The 20,434-nt window shown below is 42.6% G+C and overlaps 6 protein-coding genes across 6 annotated transcripts; 2 read left to right on the forward strand and 4 right to left on the reverse strand.

Moving 5' to 3' along the window:
- Positions 1–1,821: 1,821 nt before the first annotated feature.
- Positions 1,822–2,949, reverse strand: P153DRAFT_389059 (uncharacterized protein; the record flags this gene model as incomplete). Its single annotated transcript, XM_033670809.1, has 1 exon — positions 1,822–2,949. One exon carries the CDS (start codon positions 2,947–2,949, stop codon positions 1,822–1,824), a length of 1,128 nt encoding a protein of 375 aa, XP_033519997.1.
- Positions 2,950–6,830: 3,881 nt separating this feature from the next.
- P153DRAFT_299402 (uncharacterized protein) lies at positions 6,831–7,034 on the reverse strand (the record flags this gene model as incomplete). Its single annotated transcript, XM_033664275.1, has 1 exon — positions 6,831–7,034. A coding segment is annotated over one exon (204 nt), but the record flags the coding sequence as incomplete, so codon positions are not given.
- Positions 7,035–8,578: 1,544 nt separating this feature from the next.
- On the reverse strand, positions 8,579–10,335 carry P153DRAFT_298939 (MFS general substrate transporter; the record flags this gene model as incomplete). Its single annotated transcript, XM_033664242.1, has 3 exons — positions 8,579–9,896; positions 9,986–10,093; positions 10,145–10,335. 3 exons carry the CDS (start codon positions 10,333–10,335, stop codon positions 8,579–8,581), a joined length of 1,617 nt encoding a protein of 538 aa, XP_033519999.1.
- Positions 10,336–12,700: 2,365 nt separating this feature from the next.
- Positions 12,701–13,992, forward strand: P153DRAFT_90328 (uncharacterized protein). The gene is made up of 2 exons (XM_033673480.1): positions 12,701–13,201; positions 13,260–13,992. The coding sequence occupies exons 1-2, from the start codon at positions 12,827–12,829 to the stop codon at positions 13,698–13,700; spliced, it is 816 nt and encodes a 271-aa protein (XP_033520000.1). The 5' UTR covers positions 12,701–12,826; the 3' UTR covers positions 13,701–13,992.
- A 158-nt stretch (positions 13,993–14,150) lies between these two features.
- On the forward strand, positions 14,151–17,425 carry P153DRAFT_434081 (uncharacterized protein). The gene is made up of 3 exons (XM_033673059.1): positions 14,151–15,050; positions 15,113–15,829; positions 15,879–17,425. Exons 1-3 carry the CDS (start codon positions 14,184–14,186, stop codon positions 17,118–17,120), a joined length of 2,826 nt encoding a protein of 941 aa, XP_033520001.1. The 5' UTR covers positions 14,151–14,183; the 3' UTR covers positions 17,121–17,425.
- Positions 17,426–18,464: 1,039 nt separating this feature from the next.
- Positions 18,465–20,013, reverse strand: P153DRAFT_90348 (putative vacuolar protein sorting-associated protein). Its single transcript, XM_033673481.1, has 2 exons — positions 19,976–20,013; positions 18,465–19,925 (listed from the first exon to the last, which is right to left on the reverse strand). Exon 2 carries the CDS (start codon positions 19,804–19,806, stop codon positions 18,598–18,600), a length of 1,209 nt encoding a protein of 402 aa, XP_033520002.1. The 5' UTR covers positions 19,807–19,925; positions 19,976–20,013; the 3' UTR covers positions 18,465–18,597.
- Positions 20,014–20,434: the final 421 nt, after the last annotated feature.

A 20,434-nucleotide genomic window follows, 5' to 3' on the forward strand; every position in this document is an offset into this window, starting at 1 on the left:
ATAGTTACTAGAAATACTTACTAGTAACTCTATATTAACTACTTCTGCTTCTAGACTAGTTAGTTCTCTAAGCCTACTAGTAGGTATAGTTAGTGTATAGTTACTAGAAATACTTGCTAGTAACTCTATATTAACTACCTCTACTTCTAGACTAGTTAGTCCTCTAAGCCTACTAGTAGGCGTAGTTAGTGCGTAGTTACTAAAAATACTTACTAGTAACTCTATATTAACTACCTCTGCTTCTAGACTAGTTCTTCTACTAGTCCTCTAAGCCTACTAGCAAGTTAGGGTTAGTAGATAGGTAGTAATACTTAAAAATAAAAGAGTTATATTTTATTATATAGGAAGAAGCGCATTGTTAGCCTCTATATAAACACCTAATTTTTACTGCTAGCTAACACTAAATATATAACTAGTGTTACTTTCTGCCTCTCTTTCTTTAAGACTTTACACTTATATTTAGTGTTAGCTTAAAACTACCTATTCTAATTTAGTATTAGCTTAAAACTTTCTATTCTAATTTAGTATTAGCTTAAAACTTTCTATTCTAATTTAGTATTAGCTTAAAACTTTCTAATTAAGATTAGCTCTATTTAACTATCTCTAAATATAAAACAGTAAATAACTCTTTAAATTCAAGAGATATTATATTAAAACTTTTACAAAAGAAAGTGTAGTATAGAATACACGTAATAGTAGTAGTATAGCATTATAAATCTAAGTTCTAACTATAATATTATTACTATTAGACCTCTGTTTATATTTTAATTTTTACTATATCTTACTAAATTTTAGAGGTGTTTACAACCTAATAGAGTATAATAAATAGTAGTATAGTAATAGTTTTTATTATATACTTCTAGTTTTTAACTACTATATAGTTTTATTATTAAGGTAGCCTACTCTTCTAGAGCTATTCTAGATCTATTTAACTATTTTAAAAGTTATTAAATACTTTATAGTTATCTAGGTTAGTATAGAGAGTATATATTAGGTCTAGGTAATTTTTATATCTAATTAATTTTTAAGTCTAGTTAATTTTTAAGTCTAGTTAATTTTTATATCTAGTTAATTTTTAAGTCTATATATTAGGTTTACGTAATTTTTAAGTCTACTTAATTTTTATATCTAGTTAATTTTTAAGTCTATATATTAGGTCTATGTAATTTTTAAGTCTAGTTAATTTTTACGTCTAGTTAATTTTTAAGTTAGTATATTATGTATAGGTAGTTTTTGCGTCTAGATATTGCGTCTACCTAATTTTTAGGTTTGGATTTTAGGTACTGGCTTGGTGTATACGTACCTATTTTTACGTACTTTTAGGTTAATAATTAACAACCTAATATTTCTAGACATACGAGCATACACCAAGAACACACTAGAATACGCGCTGGACATCATTACTAAAGCGAGGACTATCCGCCAGTGCTACGCGGCCATCGGGCTTAGTGGCGGCAGATACATTGGATTTAAGCTCTTACCGGAGGATCTGCAGGTCACGATGCGGAAGGCCGTCAAGCCGACGTGGGTCATGGGCTTGGAGGTGGCTGGGCTCGAGCTGGAGCTACTGGGAGGGTATTATCGCAGAGCGAACCCTGAGCTGCATGCCTAGCTTCATAGGTGGATCAAGCGCTTTGCCGCCTTGCTCAAATCTAAGAAACTGAGACCACATCCCATACACGTGAATCGGGGTGGATTTGCAAAGGTGATTGATGGCATGGGGGCTTTGCAGCGCAAGGAGGTATCGGCCCAGAAGCTGGTATATCCCTTGTACGATGACCAGACAGGAGGTATAGTAGTCATAGGCGACTTAAAACTTCCCTAGTCATGAAGAAATGCCATTGACTCCTTGATACTGGCGCGTATCGACTCTACGTAAGACATGCTACCCCGCCGTGACTTGACATCCTCTTGCGCCATAACGGCCCAAAACAAGCGTGCTCGATGTGCACGGGAGAAGATGCCTGGGGTAGCCTCGGTGGGTAAGGCAGCCGCCTCGCCCGAGAGGCAGTAATCGGCTGGAATGCCCATACAACGCTCTAGGGTTTGCATTTGGCCTTGAATGGCATCAAGAATGCCCATGGCATACGCCTTTAGCGGCATGTTCTGGAGGGAAGAGATGCCGCCAATGCGGAGTACCGATTTGACCTTGATAGACTGGTACGACTCGGGCGGCACCTGGCAGATGTATTGGTAGATGCGGTGGAATAGAGAGTCGAAAAGCCTAATCAAGGCAAGGTAGCTAGACAGAACCTGGAGCACAATCTCGGTGCTGAGCGTATCCTCGGTCTGCGTATACAAATGAGTCGCCGGTATCAGGCCCTGGATGATGTCGGTGAATTGTTTGGTACATGTCAGAAGTAACGCGGCCGGATTCTCGACGTCTCGGCCCGCGCCCCCATCTTTGCAGCCATGCAGGACCTGAGAGGAGTCTGCGTAGTATGCGTCAACCGTGGTAATGCGCTGTTCAACGTCCTCTCGGAACTTCATCAGCAAGCTTGCCGCGCTGGAACATTGCGGGAGGGGAGTCAGGGGCAGAAGACGCTCCTCATGATCGAGAAGCGGATCCATGTCCAGATCGAGGGCAGTGCTAGCGTCGCCACCCACGTGAAGCATTGCGTAGAGATCATCATCTGCACCGAGGAGCCCCTGGAGGATATCCTCACCCGACGCAGGGCTGTGATGCATCGAAGGTGAAGGGGAAGGGGAGGCGAAGAAAGCGGACATGTCACCTGACACTGCCCAGAAATCTGGCTGTGGTTCATGAGCGGCTGCCACTGCCATTATGGGTGCGTGGGACTCGACGGCATGCACGTCTCGCAACGTCGACTTGCCATGGGGCCCAGGCGAGGAGACGGCGAGACGATGCTTGGGCGGTCTTCCAGGGTGGCCGGGCGCGCCTGTCACGCATCGCGCGCCCATGTAGCAGCAGCGCGCGCAAGGCGCCATGCTGTCTTGGGCACGAAGGCATCGAACTCGTTTTGCTCTGCACTGGTCACAGGCGGAGCGCCTGACGGCAGGCTTGAGCATAGTTGGTACTGTGCTTAATGTTGGTATGGCTATTAAACGTGCAAAAAGTAACTTATCTGTTAAAACGTAGTATGTAGTGTAAAAGTTATAGAATTACTATAAAGGAGGCGCAAGCTCTATAGCTTACGCGCTAGTCTTAAACTAGTAATATAAACTAAGGAATTACTTCTTTTAACAGTCCCCTTTCTATAGGATATATATATATAGTAATAGAATATTTACCTCCTATAAGGATTTAATAGCCCTAGTTACTTTAAGATACTTACTAAGGTAGGTTTAGGTAGTGCTTTAGTATAGACATTAGCTAGGTTAGATACTAAAAGAATAAATTAGATATTAAAGTCTCCTAAAAGATATTACTCCCTTATAAAGTAGAAATAAATACTAATATATTTTAAGTAAATGTTAATTTAATAATCCTTAATAAGAGTAATAGCTAGTTAACTATTAGTAATAAAAGTAAAGCAGGGTTTAAGTTTTAAAGAGGGTAACTTAATATTAGAGAGTTCTTAGATAACTTATTTAGCCTAAAAGAAGTAAGTAGTAGAATATAAATATACTATATATTTAGCTTTATAGGTACTCTTTGCTACGTAGGATTATTATTTAGCTAACTAGAATATAGTAGACCTATTTAATTAGAAGATATATCTACTAAAAGACTTAAAGGTATCTAGATTAGAACCCTAGGATATATTAAAGAATATATTAACTAATACTTAGTAAGGAGTGTATTAAAATTCTAGAATATATTAATATATATATTAAACGTACTAAAGAACCTAAAGAGATAGTTTAAAATACTTTAATAAGGAATTAGAATTTAAAGTTCCTAGTATACTAACTATAAATACTAAATTAGGTCTAGTACTAATAACTAGATAATTTAGTAAGCTAACTAACTATTAAAAGTATTATCTAAGATCTTTATTTACTAGATACTTATTATAGTTAGGGAAGGAGTTAGTGTTAAGTAGAGTTTACTTACTATTATATTAGCTTATATTAAATCTATTTAGGATTTAAAGAGTATATTACTTCTAGCTTAGAGATATAAGGTATAGTTATATATTAATTTTAAGTCCTAGTAAGTAATAGGCCTAACTTAGGTCTTTATACTTAAGGTCCTTAGAGATAGTATTCTTAAAGTATTAAATTTTAGAAATAGGGCTAATAAGAAGAAGGTTATTAACGTAGATAGTAATAGCTATATACTTAATAAAGATATAGAGATTAGAATTAAGTTAAAAGTATTTATCTAAAAAGAAGTAGTTTTAAAGTATACTAAACTATTCCTTTCTTAACTATTTAAGGCTATAGAGAGTTTTCCTAAGTCTTAGGATTTTACTAGTTTAGAGGAAGTTCCTAGAAGGTTAATATATATATAGCTTCTTTATTAGGTTACTATTAAGGTATATAGTATTAAAATTAATTTAATAAATTTTATAACTGTATTAGGCTTCCTACTATAGTAGTAGATAGAGGCTGTTATAGTGTATAATAGGGGAATAAGTTTTAGTAAAATTTTAGCCTTAAACTTATAAGAAGCCTTAAGCTATAAGTTAAGCTTTAAATTAAATAATATCTTTAGATATATTATACTTAATAGTAAATACCTATTAGAAACTTATAATATATCTAGATTCTAAAGCTTTAACCTTAGTCTATATTCTATTCTCTGTATAGGATCTAAGCTTAGTTTTAATTACCTTTTTTTATTAAAGCTATTTATAGAATTACTAAGCTTCTTTTAGGAAATTTAGGATATTATTCTTAAAGTCTTATACTATAAATATAAAAGTGTCTACTTTATTAGTAGATAGAGTAGTAGTATTACTTATAGCTTTATATATAGGCTTTACTATCTAGCTAAATCTTATAGTAGTAGGTATAGATATAGAAGGAGTTAATATATTTAGTACCTTTCTAGTAGTCTATAAAGAAGTAATACTATATTAGACTAGGGACCTTTAGAGAAGTATAGGCGTAGGCCTTAATATTATTTATTTTACTAGTATATATAGAGTTTTAGGAATTAATACCTTAATATCTTTACTATCTCTAAGGGATTCTAATTTTATAGAGATAGGTAGTATTAATTTATTACTAAGGTTAATTATAGAAACTTTAAAAGATAAGGAGTAGAATACTAGGAACCTTATATCCTTAGACTCTAAGATAACGTGTCTAGAGAGAATATAGACTTAATAGATTTTAGAAGACTTTCTATACTCTATAAAGATTCTTAGCTCTAAGTAATATATAAGTTTAGTTCTTAGGGCCCTAGCTTTAAATAGGATATAAATATAGACTTCTAAGCTAAAGAAGTAAAGGTACTTAATTTCTAGCTTACTTCTAAAAAGGGTATTATATAGAGTCTTCTTAACTAAAAGGTAGGAGTAGAGAGTAATATTTTTTAGAAAAGTAGTAGTATATATTACTTTAGCCTAAAGCTTAAGATTAGAGTTAACTAAGATTATAGTTTAGGTAGTAGTAATAATTATATAGTTAAATTACTTAGTAGTACTATTACTTTTATAATAGTAAAGTAGTGCCTTACTATAGATAATATTAGATTTCTAAAAGTAGATCTAGAGTTTATTTACTATATACTTACTTCTATTATTAGAATAGAAGGTTTTAACTTAGGTAGTAAATTAGTATTCTAAGTAAGTAATAAAATCTATAATTATTTAAGTAGTATTAGACTTTTTTTTAAAGAAGTAGATCTAAGTAAAGTAAGTCTTTTTATTAATAAAGAAGATAAAATACTAGGTTTTTCTAATAGATAGAGTAGAAAACTTTTTTAAAAGGTCTAAATATATATATTTTAACCTTAAGGTACTATTTACTAGGAGGAGTTTAAGCTTTACGTAGACTAACTTAGATATTAGGTAAAGTTTATAGGTAAAATCTTAGGGCTTACTTAGAATTATATTAGTGTTAATATATAGTTATATAGGATTTCTAGGAACGTAGAAATAGCTAATAGCGTAGTAGAATTCCTAGTATAAGGTAAAATTTATAGATAGTAAGTTAGAATCTATAGTTTAGATTTCTATTATACCTCTAAAGTATTTTGCCTATATAGAATATAAGCTATTAGACTATATAAGAAAGAGGTTATCTCCTTAAGCTTAGATATTATACTCTTTATTATAAATATAAGGCTAGCTAAATAGTTAAGTCTACTAAAGTTCCTTACTATAAAGGATATTTATTAGTTTTATTATATATATTAATCTATTAGGTAGTTAATAAGAAAGGTAAACTATTCTTTAGCTATTAATTAGAAGCTTCTATTATCTAGCTATTATAATAGTACCCTACTAAGAGAATAGGGTAGTAAAATTATTAAGATTACTAGATATATATTATAAAGTACTAGAATTAAACAGCTATTAGGAGGGAGCTAAGGAGGTACTTAGTTAAGATAAGAACGCTGCTTTAGTAATAGTAGAGGATAAAGAAATAGTATCTATACTAACCTATTATAATTATTTCCTAAATTTATTTATTACTAAGGCTAAGAAGGCGTTTACCTTAGAGCTAGAGTTATTATTATTAGAGTTTATTATAAAATTAGCTTTAGTATAAGAGAGTTTTAGTTATTTAGTATTAAATTTCTTAGCTTATTTAGTGTAGAAGTCTTAGTATTTCTTAAGCTTTTAGTAGTCTTTATATAGGTAGCTAATAAAGGTAAAATTTTGTTTTTTATACTATATATACTTAACTAGTAATATCTAAGTTATAGATATTAGAGCCCTAGTATTAGAAGGTCTAGGCTAAGGTTTAGGGACTTAATTACGTAAGGTAGTATTAATAGAGTAGGCTAAGGAGTTAGTAATATTAATACTATACTTTTTAGCTAGATTAAGTATTTTAAGTTTAATCTTAGTAAATAAGGTAATATTTCTAGTTAAGAGATTATTAATAATATAATTTATAGTATCTAGTAAGGTAATTAGAAAGAAGGAGCCCTTAACCTTATTACTTTTAAATATAGTACTTATAGCTTTTACTATAGTTTATATAGAGGTTAAACACCTTTTAGCTATATATATCTATATTTAGTAAAAGTTATTAAGATAGTAAGTAAAGTTATTACTATTATTATAGCAGAGATTTATAAGGGCCCTAAAGAGGTAGATACTTATAGTACCTATATTATAGTTAAAGTAGGTAAATAAGTAGTCCTAGGTAGTAGAAGAGGAATTATAAGTTATAATACTTATTATAAGATTATTATATATAGTACTTATAAGTATTACTATAGCTTTAGTATCTAATATATTCTAGGTATCTTAAGGGTCTTTAGGAGTAATAGGGTAGAGAGTCTTCTTTAAGATTAGGTTCTAAATACCTACGTATTAGAAAGTAATTATTTAGGCTAAGTACTATTTAGAGTAGTTATTACTCTAGAGAGATAGCTTAGGTAGAGATACTAGGTTAAGCTTAAATATAAAGCTTATAGTAGGGTATATAGCTATAGTAAGAGGAGTTACTATAGTATACTAGCGTTTAGTAGTAATATAGATGCGTTATAGATATATTATTCTAGTAATAGGTATAGTAGTAAGCCTCTAGAAGCAGTAGGATTACTATTATTTATAGTAATAAGAAGAGGAGGATGTATAATAGATATAGTTAAGAAAGAGAATAATATAGAAGTATTATTATAATACGTAGAGTACTAGGCTTATAACCTGTTAAAACGTAGTATATAGTGTAAAAGTTATAGAATTACTATAAAGAAGGCGCAAGCTTTATAGCTTGCATGCTAGTCTTAAACTAGTAATATAGACTAGGGAATTACCTCTTCTAATATTATTAACTTATTAAGATCTTTACTGTGTAGGAGTATATAAATATACACTTTAACAACGTCTAGTTAGGATAGGCCGGCAATAAACGACTATAGTGGTTGTTGGGGGGTTTACTAAGCACACAAAACCCTTCTCGGGGGTTTAGGTTGCATGGCTAGCCAATTAGCAAAAGAACACCATTACCCCCCGAAGGAAAAAGCCCGAAGCAAAAAGTGGCACAATTTTTTGATCTCCTATCAAGTCGCCCTCTTTAGCAGCACGAAACACAATCTCTGGGTTTTACATATTAAACTTTAGTAACACAACGTATATAGCACTTTTCTTGGACTTGGAACTGTCCAAAGCAAACTAAAAAGGTGCGACTAACTCTAATGTTAATAAACTTGTTGTTCTGCTTACATCTCTTAAAGCTTTGCTATTCGTTTTATCGGAGTGGTACCATGGTAATAGCTATGAGACTTTATCCAAATAATCGCCAAATAGCATCGTGATATTGTCTAGCTATCAAGTCGCTCACTAAGAATATTAAACGGAGCACAGAAGAGAGATAGTTTGATGGTTGAGATGGTTGATAAAACAAGTGATCGAGGCATAAGGCCGAACTATATGCCCAAGGTAATTGGGATGGCTGGGGCATTACATCCTGTTCAACAAAGAGAACCCCTATCCATTAGCAGGCGTTCCTAGAAACCAAGGAGAAGCGCTTCCCGTGACCTGCACTTCTACTGCATGTTACCTGCCTCCTCCTCGGTAGGCTTGTCCTTCTTCTCCACCATACCAAAGTCAGTGTCGTTCTCCTTTCTGAGCGGTACCTGCTTCATGATAGCAGCAGCCATGAACCCCACCGCGCCAAAGGCAATGGCCACCTGCCAGGACCGCTGCAGTGCGGTGCTCTGCACAGAAATGACCTGAGCACGCGTCTGTGCCGAGAGCGAGTCAAGAAAGTCGACGTCAGCGGCCCCGTATGCCCCGCCCGCCATGAACTCGGCGGCCACGGCTGCGTCGCTGATGGCGCCCGAGCCGGCCAGCTGCGCGGCCCGGTTGGCGTAAACGGTGCCGGCGACGGCAACGCCCCACATGACGCCGAAGCTACGCATGAAGCCCCACGTAGCCGTCGCCAGCGCCGTGTCCTTGTCTGTCAGCGGGGCCAGCAGCGCCGGGAGCAGGGCCGCCATGCCAAAGCCCGCGCCGAAGGACTCGAGCACCTGGAAACCCACCCATGCGCCCGTGCTCGAATTCTCGTCAAGGAGCGTGAAGACGCCAAAGCCGGCGACGATCAAGGCAAAACAAAAGACGAGTATGGGCTTGTAGCGGCCGAACTTGCTGAGTAGCAGCCCACCGAGGATGGCGCCCGGGAGGAGTGCGAGGATGGTGGGGAGAAGATAGATGCCGGCGTGGAAGCCATCTACGGCGAGAACGCCTTGGAAGTAGACGGGGAGGAAGTAGAGGACCCACATAGTGACGGTGCCGTGGAGAAAGGTGAGGAGGAAGACGATGGGGGTCGTGGAATTGGCGAAGAGGTGGAGGGGCATGATGGGATTTGGCGTAAGTCGGGCATTGCCTTCAAGCACGATGAAGACGCCCATCGTGGCCAGACCGACAAGGAGCGGCACAAGGACTTGGTAAGATGACCACGGGTATTTCCCTCCTGACCAGCCAAGGGCAATCAGCACCGGGACGGTGCCGCCCATGAAGAGCATGTTGCCCAGCCAGTCGAGGCTTGAAAACTTGGTGGCCCACGTCTGGGATTTATCATACTTGACTTGCAAGAAGGCAACCAGCAGCACAAGCCCAACACCGCCAATGGGCAGAGCCATATAGAAAGCCCAGCGCCAGGTGCTGTAGCTAACGATCAGTCCACCAAAGAGAGGGCCGAGGGCGGCTCCGATGCCGACCATGCCGAACACGGCGCCCATGTAGGTTCCTCGCTCGCGGAGCGGCACCAGGTCGCAGATGACGATCTCGCAGAGGACGCCGATGCCCGCACCTCCGATGCCCTGTATCGCTCGACCGGCGATCATCGTAGCCATGTTGGTGGCTCTGCGCATCGCCCTTCTCGTCAGCAAAGATAATGATCTCCATAAGATGAAATAGCGCCCCAGCCAGATACTGGGGAAGCATAAACTTACCCGCCACAAACACCACTCCCGATCATGAAGAGGGCCCCGGATATAATGAGGGGCCACCGGCGGCCAAACACATTTGCAAGCTGGCCAAACATCGGCATAAGAGAAGTCCTACTTAAATTTAGTCCTAAGCGCGAGAGGTGGGGGGGCGGCGAGGCTTACATGGTCAAGAAGTATGCGTTAGACACCCAGATGAAATATTCGCCCCCATCCAAATCGGCAACAAGCGATGGCATAACCGTCGACGTGACTGTGGCTTCTAGAGATGTGAGGAGGCTGATGAGTGAGAGGACAACGATGATGGCCCAGAACCTGGGTCCCTTCTGAAACTTTGGCGTCTTCTTTTCCGTCATCGCATCCTGGGCATCGACCGAAGACTCTTTAGGCTCCATAATTAAAGCGGCCGCGTCTTGTTGTGTCATCGTGCGCGATAAGATTAGTTGTAGTAGTACCACGAGTAGTCGTAGCGGTAGTAGGTGCCGCTAGTATTATGGGAGGACAGGCAGGACGTGGGGTTAATACAAGGATTGAAGCAGAATAAGCAGAGAAACTGTAGGCCTCGACCAATTTAAGGGCGAATGGCGTTCGGTAATTATAGTGGCATGGTTGGAGTAATCTATGCTCTTTAGGTAAACACCGCGGAGGGTTTCGTTAGATAAATGTTTTCCCGACCTCGCAGGGTTTTGTTTTCTTTCGCGGATGGCATAATCAGGGGTTGCAGTAGTGGAAAACAATGTAGCGAGGCTCACGGTCTTCCTCTGGGTAGCTTAAGAGTTGTACAGTTCACAATTTGTCTCGAGCCCTGGAGATGTCTTAGTGAAAACCGCACCTCTAGTTACCAGTGATCGCAGCGCAGCACACTAAGGGGTAAGCATGTTTCTAGTACCTTATGTTACGATTTGCTTTCGCTGCAGACTCAAAACAATTATAATAACATAAGTGCTGACTACCTAATATATTGGGCTTATTTTTGGTATAGTAGGCAACTTGCACTTGACAATTATTCATAACTTGCGTTCCATCGCCCTGCAATATCATGTTGTAGTCTTTATACGCAATGGTGCGATCCCAGTTTACTATTTCCGGCGGATTTTCGAAGGGGATATAATTCGGCATTATTGCTCGTAAGCCCAGACCGGGGAGAAGGTGTTACATTGGATGCGAATGTGCTCGGTGTGGTGGTAGATGCCTGATACAACAACCAGGGGAGGAAATATTGTACGAACAGGTAGCCTGGAGATGATGAAGATGGGTTGTAGACAAGTGCGATGCGAACAGTGATGGTGGTTCAATGCGGGCGCCAACGGTACTACAAGTCAGCCGCCCCACTAATGTAATCGTGCCTGAGTCCGGAACGATGGCTCGTATGATACCTTCCTGAACCAAACCGCGACTTCGTTGTCTCATCGCGTGTGGGAATGATTGGGTAGAAGCGTAGTGCTCAACGTGCGGCATGCCATGTTGACATATAGGTACGGTGAAGGCAAAAGACCTCCGGAGGGCCCCCGTGTCGTGATGTCCCTCAATTTTGTCGTGCACTCACCGTTTTGGGGTGGGCAAGTGCTGTGTAAGTCTCATGTTATTTCTAGGTGCAGCGGTGTGAGGTCTAGCTGCTGGACCTCGATTGGTCTTCCAAACCTTAATAAGCCCCCAGCTTGTTACTCGTTTTTTTGTATCGCATTGCTACAAGAAATCAGATTACGCCTAATCAATGGCAACTGTGGCCCAATTTGTCTATTTGAGTATTCCTGAGACGCCTTTGATGCAGTAAGACGGAATTCAGGCTTGCAGTTCGCGCGAGTCATGGGAGTTGACACCCAATTGCGAGGGCGATGTCATCATGCACCTATTTATATTCTATTTACTCATCTAGCAACACGTGGCATTGCCATTCGTTCAGAACCTGAGATTCGTCCGTTTTTTCAAACCAGGTTGTCTCGAGAAACACCCTTGTAGGCAATATGTTTTGGGAGAAGCCGTTCATCCTTCTGGGGCTCTTAGCTACCGTCGATAACACGGCTCTAACTCTCTCCAAGCGGCTGGACATTGACGACCTGAATAGAGAATTTACATCTTTCTGAGCTGTTACGTGAGTCTCCCTCAGGTACAGAGTTCTGCCTTGATACCCGCATTGTGTGCACTGTGTTAATCCAGCAAAGCAAACGCGAAGGTTGATTGTTCAGATTTTTGGACTTGTACTAGATATTGCTTACAGCCCATGTCAAGCTAATAGCAGATTGTGCATGCTCTGTATACGAACATTCTTTCTAGGGTACACATACGTCACATTACCCAGAAATTCCATCGATTCTGCATGTTTCTCAATATGGTAGTCTCCAGGAGAGTTCGTCGTCATGTAAATGGGCCTCGTAACAGACTAGTACGGCTCAGGAACGCGGGTCCACTGACCTACGCTGAGCCCACTGATCCTCAATGATCTTCAAAACAAGAATAATCTGATCGGGACACTGTGGCTTAAGGCGGTAATGATCTGGGGTTTCCCTAACGCTCATCAGTTCCGACGTAGATATGATGTGAGAACCAGCGCAATTCCCAGAGCTACACAGCCAATAAACACGTTGAACAACATTAATCAACATTTAGTGAACAAGCTTCCTTGTTTTTAAGCCTTTTGGAGCGGCCGCAGCTTGCCGAGTCACCCGCTAATTACGTCATTGTGCGTCTGGTGGGGTAGCTGTGCTTCGATGTAAACAACAGGTCATGCCAACTTGTAGGTAGTTAAGAATTATTGAACATTATATTCTCTTCAAACGCCCTTTCCAATTACAAAATATTTCAATTTCATCAACAAACAACCCTCATCAAATTTCCAACTCTTCCAAAATGGATAAGGCAAAGGCAGTTATCGCGGACTTCACGAGCAAGTCCGGCCACCATGACACGACCACTCACGAGGCAGTTGCTCCCGCCGTTCACCATGAGACCGTCAAGCCTCATCATCATGAAGAGGTCAACACCGTCGTTGACAAGGAGGTTCACCAGGATCACTACCACCGCACAGTCCAGCCAGTACACGACCGCGAGATTCTCCCTGAGACACACACAGCCAAGCTAGGCGGTGTTCAACATCGGGAGTTTGACCACCGTGACCACGACACTACAAAGCATCACTTGGCTCAAGAGCAAGCTCAGTTCAGAGATGAGAAGCGCGTTGATGCTACCACAAAGAGTCAGAGCGTAGCTCCCACAGTCGGCGGTGTGAGTAAAGCCTATCATACGATGCAAACGTGGGACAAATACTAATTCACACTAGGAGCACGTACATCATCACATCCACGAAACTATTCAGCCAGTCATACATAAGGAGTCAATCCAACCTAATGTAGTGCACACCACTGTACCAATCCATGAGGTTCACCACCAAAAGGCCACTCACCACGATACCACTGCGCTACCCGCGATGTCCATGGATGAGTTCAAGGCTAAGGACGGAGTCCTTACCGGCCGTGAGGAGCGTTACGACGAATTCGAGGGCGTTCCCAAGGGTATTGGAGGTAGCACAGCTGGCGGACTTGGTGCTGCTCACGGCACTGAACATCGTGCTGCCCACGGCTCCGAACATGGTGCCGTGCATGGCACTGAACATCGTGCTGCCCACGACTCCAAACATGAGACTGGTCACAAGCCGAGTTTGATGGATAAACTGAACCCCAAAGTTGATTCGAACGGCGATGGCAAGGCTGGTTTCATGAAATGAGTATTTAATCCACCATAGCTGGGAGGGCGAAAAAGCCTTGTTGCAGTAAAATAGTTCAGGAAGAATAATGAGAACAGAATCAATGATATCTTCCAATCACTTTTTGCGTTCTAAATTGTAGTAGAAATGAGACCGCGACTAAGCGGCATGAAGGCACTTGAAAAGGGCGTTCAAAAATACCGACCAATAATGCTGTAGGCTGTCTACGGCACAGTGACGTAGGCCCCTTAGCCGATCTGTATTATCTGGGAGGTTATTGATCAGATAGCAAGTTTTAAGTAAGTAATAGCACTCATAACCATTCTCGAATTCAGCCCTGTCCCGGCTCTACTGTGACAAAAGCGGAGTGGGGTATCCCAACTGCATGTCTTATTGGTGATGTCATGTCCCAGCTTCTCGCGTCACGCATTGCTCAACCAGATAACAACATGATCTTCACGACCTTACCGTCATACCCTTATCCTATTCTGCTACCTATTCCTCATGTGCAACAATGCTCTCAGTCACAAGTCGCTCATTGCGCATCAGCTCAGCCCAGCGCTGATGCTAGATCGCTCGGGTATCATCGTCTCCACCAACGAAGGTGCCGTTCGCTTGATTTTTCCTCAACATCAAGATTCGCCTCCCAGCACCAACAGCTCTTTGCTTGGCAAAAGCCTTGTGGATCTCGGTATCGTTCTCCTGCCTGGGAAATCGCCGGTTTTCTGGACTTGGGATGAGGTTCTCAACGCCGCCAGAGGTAGAATCGAATCACATGACAGTGTGATGCGAGACGGCGGGGATGTTTCAAGCGTGGCACACACAATTATTCATCAAGATACTGAAGAGTTTTGGGATCACGAAGCTGAGCGGCAATCGATTGTTGAAAGTGACATCTACGTTACCCGACATACCCTGAAACAAGTCGGTCATGGCACAAATGAGTCCCCAATTCGCCCACATATGATCAGAGCCAGAGCGAATGTTCGTTGGCTTCCTTCAAGTTCTGAAGGTCACTACCTCGTTACATTTTGTAGGACGTCCTTACCTCAACGGAGTACAGCGGTAACGCCGAAATCTCGAACAGCATCAGTTGGCGGCGGGGGAAGTACCATTGCTAAGTTGCCTGACCCTGCATCTTTCTTTGCCTCGTGTTTTCCAGAAGATTTGGGTTCAACTTTCAGTCTAGAAATGAAAGATCTTATGCCAGATGCCTCCAATATCGCTTCTTCTATCGTTCCCTATATCGTATCGACATTAGATACAGATGGCCAGGTTTATCATCTCACGGACTCTTGGTATCACCTTACTGGACTTAGCGAAAGTGAGAGCCTCGGTAGCGGTTGGGCGTCGGCTGTGCACCCCGAAGACGTAAGTGACCTGTGGGTGTTCTCTGTAAGAAGCAAACACTGATAGCGTTGTGATGACGTTAGGTACCTGCGATGACTGTTGCTTGGGCTGATGTGCTCCGAAACGAAAGAAGTGACTGGACCTATCCAGCGCGTGTCCGGCGAGCCTCAGACGGGACGTACTGTTGGTTCTTGATCCGGACACAGCCCCACAGAGACGATTCTGGGAAGCTACTGCGCTGGTACGCGTCTATGATAGATATTCACGAATGGGTCATTGCCAGACTCGAAGCAGACAGGCAACGACAATCGATACTTACATTGTTTTCCCAAACAGACGTTATGTTATGGGGTATTGACAAATCAAATCACATATACATATGTGAGGGGCGCCTTGACTGGGACCCCACAAGAATTGTCGCCCTGTTGGATCGCCTACAACAAGGAAAGACCTCAAAGACTGCACCTATTGACAACGCGGCACCCTGCCCAGATCCTGATGCGGACAAAGAGCTCATCCTCACGATCCAAGCGGTGCTCGAGGGGCGTGCTTTTACTCCTACTGTTGAGCACTGGGAGGGGGACCGTTATTTTAGGACTCGCTTTGTCGCTGAACGTACAGTTCCATTTTATGATGCAGCTACGGGTAGAGAGAATTCGGTACAAGCAGCACTAGCCTTGACATTTGATATCACTGAAGAGAATGCCCGGGTGACGCTACAAAAGGAGAATGAAAGGTTAGTGACGAACGAAAAGGCCGCTGTTGATGCGAGCACCTTGAAAAGTCGGTTTCTTGCCAATGTTAGTACATGCTCTCGACATGGATTTACTCGCTAACGTGCCTTTGAAGATGTCTCACGAGATTCGCACTCCAATCTCTGGTATAATTGGTCTTAGTGAACACCTGTCCGATTGTGGTTTAACCGAAGAGCAAACAGAGTTCTGTAGCAGCATCCGCGAGAGTGCAAAATTCCTTCTCACAGTCATCAACGATGTTCTGGATTTCAGCAAATTGGAATCAGGACACATGGATGTGGAATCGATTCCCTTTGCACCCAACAAGCTCATCAGTGACACTATCATCCCACTGCGACTTCAAGCTGAGGAGAGAGGCATTGCTCTCAATTGGACATACAAAGGTCCATCCGAAGAGGTCCTGCATGGGGATCCGTGGAGAGTACGTCAAATCATAACCAACCTGATCTCGAATAGCCTTAAGTTCACACAAGAAGGTCGCATCGATCTCACTGTGCAACCCATTGATATCAAGGGCAATCAGCTGCTGGTTGAATTCATCGTACTGGACACTGGAATTGGTATCACGGAAGAGGCGATGAAATGCCTATTCAAGCCGTTTACGCAGGCTGATAATTCAACAGCTAGATTGTATGGAGGCACTGGGCTGGGTTTGTCAATCTGCCGACAACTTCTCGAGCTTATGGGTGGTCAGATTACATTGAAGTCTATCCGTGGGCAAGGGACTACCGCGACCTGCAGGATCCCATTTCGAAAGTTTGATGGCCCTCCTGGCGACATGGTCATGTCGACCTCTTTACCTGCTCGAGCAATGAGACAGGACCCAGCCAAGATAAAACCGAACACGGCGCCTCATCCTCAGCATGCATCACTCGAAGGCTCGAAATACGAACGCCTTGTTTCTTTGCAAGAGAACAAATCACCGGCCGACTACCACATACTTCTGGTAGAAGATAATCTAGTGAACCGCAAAGTTATTGCGTTAGCTGTAAAGAAGTTAGGGTATGCTGTCTCTACTGCATGCAACGGACAGGAAGCACTCGATTACCTGTGCAAAACATCTGTACAGCCTCGTCCCGATGCTGTGCTAATGGATTGCATGATGCCAGTCGTTGATGGCTACGAAGCTACGCGCAAACTCCGCAGCGACAGCGACATGTTCGACGAAGAAGTGCGTACTTTGCCTATCATCGCACTCACCGCCAGCGCCATCAAGGGAGATAAAGAGAAATGTTGGGAGGCAGGCATGGACGACTACTTGACTAAGCCTGCTGCAAGGGAAGATTTGATGAGGATGTTATTAAAATGGATTGCGCCTCAGGAACACCAAAACTGATGAACGGTTACACGATCGCTGATCTCCTCAACACGCGACTCCACGATCGATGTTGATGTGCAAACACTGGCTTCGCTCGAGATCTATAGCTGCTCAAGATTCTCGTTGTATTCAAAACTGTGATAAAGAAGAGGGGAACAGGAAATTCTATTCTGGCTAAAATTCACGGAGAAGTTACTTACATATACCTACCTATACTCCTGTATGAGAAGCCTGAGTAGATTCGGGATATCAAATCGGGGCTATTACCTACGACATACAACATCGACTGATCGTTCCTGGTGCTCATCAAGGGCCAAGCATCGGCTGTGATATTCTCTGTACATGCCTGTTTCCCCTTTCAATTGCTGCTCCGTTGGAAGCGACGTGATATCCCCATGCCCAGACAATTTACAACTGAGACGTCAGTATCAGCATCAACAATCTTCGTTGCAAGCTGATACGACTGCTTTTCCAGCCGAGGCAAAAGGTCTCTTTGACATAACGTAAGCTTGATTACTCACATCCCCTATTATACATGCTCTCCGTACGTTCTCAGTCCTTCTGGCCCTCAAGATTCAGCCTTTCAAACGCATGAGGACTTTATTGGAGGGCAGATATTTGGCCGCTATAACCTTTCATGCACCACAGTACGTTCCTCTATCGAAAAACTGTTAAAACCGAAGCAAATACCTACTGCTGTCAAGATATTAGTGCAACTTTCTCTCCATTTGCATTGTAGATGGGACTGCTGATGTGACCAGCCCGCAACCACAAGTGTATACGATCGAGTCGACCAAATCTTCACAACCGAGTAAGATGTACACTGCTACTCATCAACTCAAAGTGACATTGTGATATGAAAAAGATCGCTCGGGTGTGACCATTGAGAAGAACATGTCAAAAAGGCATTTGCCATTGGGTTGAATTGGGGCCAAATGAATGTACATGTAATAACTATCGTAGTCCAATTTTATAATGTTTGTTCTCATTGTCTATAGACACTTGACAAAGTGTCACTCTTCTTGTAGGGTACGTTGTGTTCGTCGAGTTCAAACATGGCAAATCTCTTACCTCAAAATCGTGTACCTCCTTGCCAAGGTCAATCGCAGGAACTTTTCTCGAATTGGACCGACACCCAAGGACTGTGTTGGAATAGCAGCCATATGTGTGGAAGATTCATTACAAGTCTGATGTTAAGTTGACTTTCGTTTTAGTCTTCGGTTCCGAATCCTACGTTCTGGCTACGAAGAGATCTGGATCTCAGATGTACAATATACACGAATACTGCGATGCCGCGCAAATTAACAACACATTTCTCCACAATTATCAGATTTGGGACATGCTGTCCTGTTCTTAAGTATGCTGTCGAGGACAAGAAACCGAAATTGATTCATTCAACTACCAATCTGACTACGTTTGGCAACTTCCCACTTTGACTTCCTCGACCTGCATTTCCAACCCCAAAAACCGATTCCACCGCTAAAAACGTTGCCACCTACGTTCCACCCGGCAGTTTGCAGCCGCCAAAGTACAAATCATCAGTCGAAATAACCTCCATCTGATGCAAAACGACAGAACTATCATATCGCGCACACTTGATCCAAACATGCTTAGAAAACAGCACCTTGGCGTAATAAGGATCAACCTGAAAGCTCTCCGTGACCTTCTTCTCGCTATACTCGGTGAAGGACGTGGAAGTGTTGTACGTGAACTGGTAGTTGAGGCTCACCGAGCCGCTTGCCAAGCCGATGCCGTATGAGGCCGAGACGTCCACACCAGTGCTATGCGTCATCTCCTCGCGCTCCTCCTTGCTCACGCCGCAGGTGATCTCTTGGGCGCGTGAGAAGGCGCTGGGCGTTTGGTTTGCCCATACGCCTTCCACGTACCACGCGATGGAGCGGCTGATGTCCAAGAACGGGTTGCGGATGTTGTCCAGACTGGCCTGATGGGTTGGGCCGAAGTAGCAGTGGAAGGGAAGTGTGACCTTGCACTGCTCTTGGTTTGAGTATTGTTTGCCTTTTTCAGGCAGCTTCTTTGCGTCAAGCGTTGGAATGGCCGTGTCGAATTGTTTGAAGTGCTTCCCTATGGGGAGCTGCAAGACGCGTGCAGCTTCGCCATCTGGCCGCGAGTAGTTGCCTTGGGTTCGGAATGTGTCGCCGGCGATGGGGAGATTCGAGGCACCATCGATACCTACGGTGTCAGTTTCGACTGACCAAAGGGAAACATCCTTGGCCGCGCCTGACTTGACATCATCCCAGACGCTGGTTGCGAGGAACCTTCCGTAGCCGACGAGGTCTTCGCGAACGCACCAGATTTTGTTCACATTGGGCTTGTTATGATCAGAGCCAACATCCCCCAATGCTACGTATCCTGCAGGGGGTACGGGGCGCCAAAAAGCACCGTTTTTAGTGGCGCCGGACTTGGTGTCCCTCCAGATCTCAGTGTAGTCGACTGGCCTGGCGACTGCTGACTTGGACGGCTTTGTATTGGGGTTTTGTCCCACAATCAGTGAGCCTCGCTTGCCGTTGATATCGTTGTGGTGTGGCTCTACGTGGCTTCCGACGGGGTAAAGGTCTCCCTGGGAGTTTGGGGTCCACACACCAACATCTCGACTAGCACCGCTGCCGGTGTCATCCCAGTTCCAAGTATAACTGGAAGTCATAGAGATCCTCAGATCACCATAGTCGAAGGTCTTGTTGGCCATTTTGGTAAGTGGATTGGGAAGTCAGATAGAGCGATAATATTTGAGATTGATTCTTGATGTATCAGGAGTGGGTGTGTTTGATCTCGGATGGATTGTGTGAGTGGGTGAGGAAAGCGGTCCTATTTATGTTAGATTTGATCTGGTAACTTGTTCGCAGAAAGTTGTTGACCTTGCCGTGTTGCATTCATCACTACTCGCAACTCAACCCCATGCTCGGACTGGCCCGCCGGGTATGAAGGGACGGGCCTTTGAATCGGGTACAGGTGCATTCGGGTATCGGGTTAAGCTAGCGCTAACGCAACATGGTGTTGGACGAAAGTGGCGAGAATGCTATGCAATTGGATCGACTCTTCCTATGTGTCTCGTTATCCAAAAGAGTGTCTCTTCGTCTTACATGCAGCACATCGGGTTGAGCTTGAGATGGCGCTGTTGCATGACAAGACATAGATTTTCGCGCCTAGGTTACACCACTTTGAAAAACAATAGAGGGTGCTTGATGGTGTGCATGAGAATAAGGAGTCTTTTACATAATGGTAAGACTGGTGATATGTTGGAAGAAAACGCATACTGCTTGGTAGTTCTTTGATCTCACGATTGAAACGAAGTTTGGTTAAACAATGGTGGTTAC

This window comes from Dothidotthia symphoricarpi, assembly GCF_010015815.1.
Source record: "Dothidotthia symphoricarpi CBS 119687 unplaced genomic scaffold P153scaffold_19, whole genome shotgun sequence".
NCBI classification, from domain to species: Eukaryota; Fungi; Ascomycota; class Dothideomycetes; order Pleosporales; family Dothidotthiaceae; genus Dothidotthia; species Dothidotthia symphoricarpi.

Coding starts and splice junctions, on each gene's coding strand:
- P153DRAFT_90348 (XM_033673481.1), bottom strand. CDS start 19,806: ATGGCCAACAAGACCTTCGACTATGGTGATCTGAGGATCTCTATGACT.
- P153DRAFT_90328 (XM_033673480.1), top strand. CDS start 12,827: ATGGATAAGGCAAAGGCAGTTATCGCGGACTTCACGAGCAAGTCCGGC. Junction 13,202..13,259: donor TAGCTCCCACAGTCGGCGGT/GTGAGTAAAGCC, acceptor TCACACTAGGAG/CACGTACATCATCACATCCA.
- P153DRAFT_434081 (XM_033673059.1), top strand. CDS start 14,184: ATGTGCAACAATGCTCTCAGTCACAAGTCGCTCATTGCGCATCAGCTC. Junction 15,051..15,112: donor CGGCTGTGCACCCCGAAGAC/GTAAGTGACCTG, acceptor TGATGACGTTAG/GTACCTGCGATGACTGTTGC. Junction 15,830..15,878: donor AAAGTCGGTTTCTTGCCAAT/GTTAGTACATGC, acceptor GTGCCTTTGAAG/ATGTCTCACGAGATTCGCAC.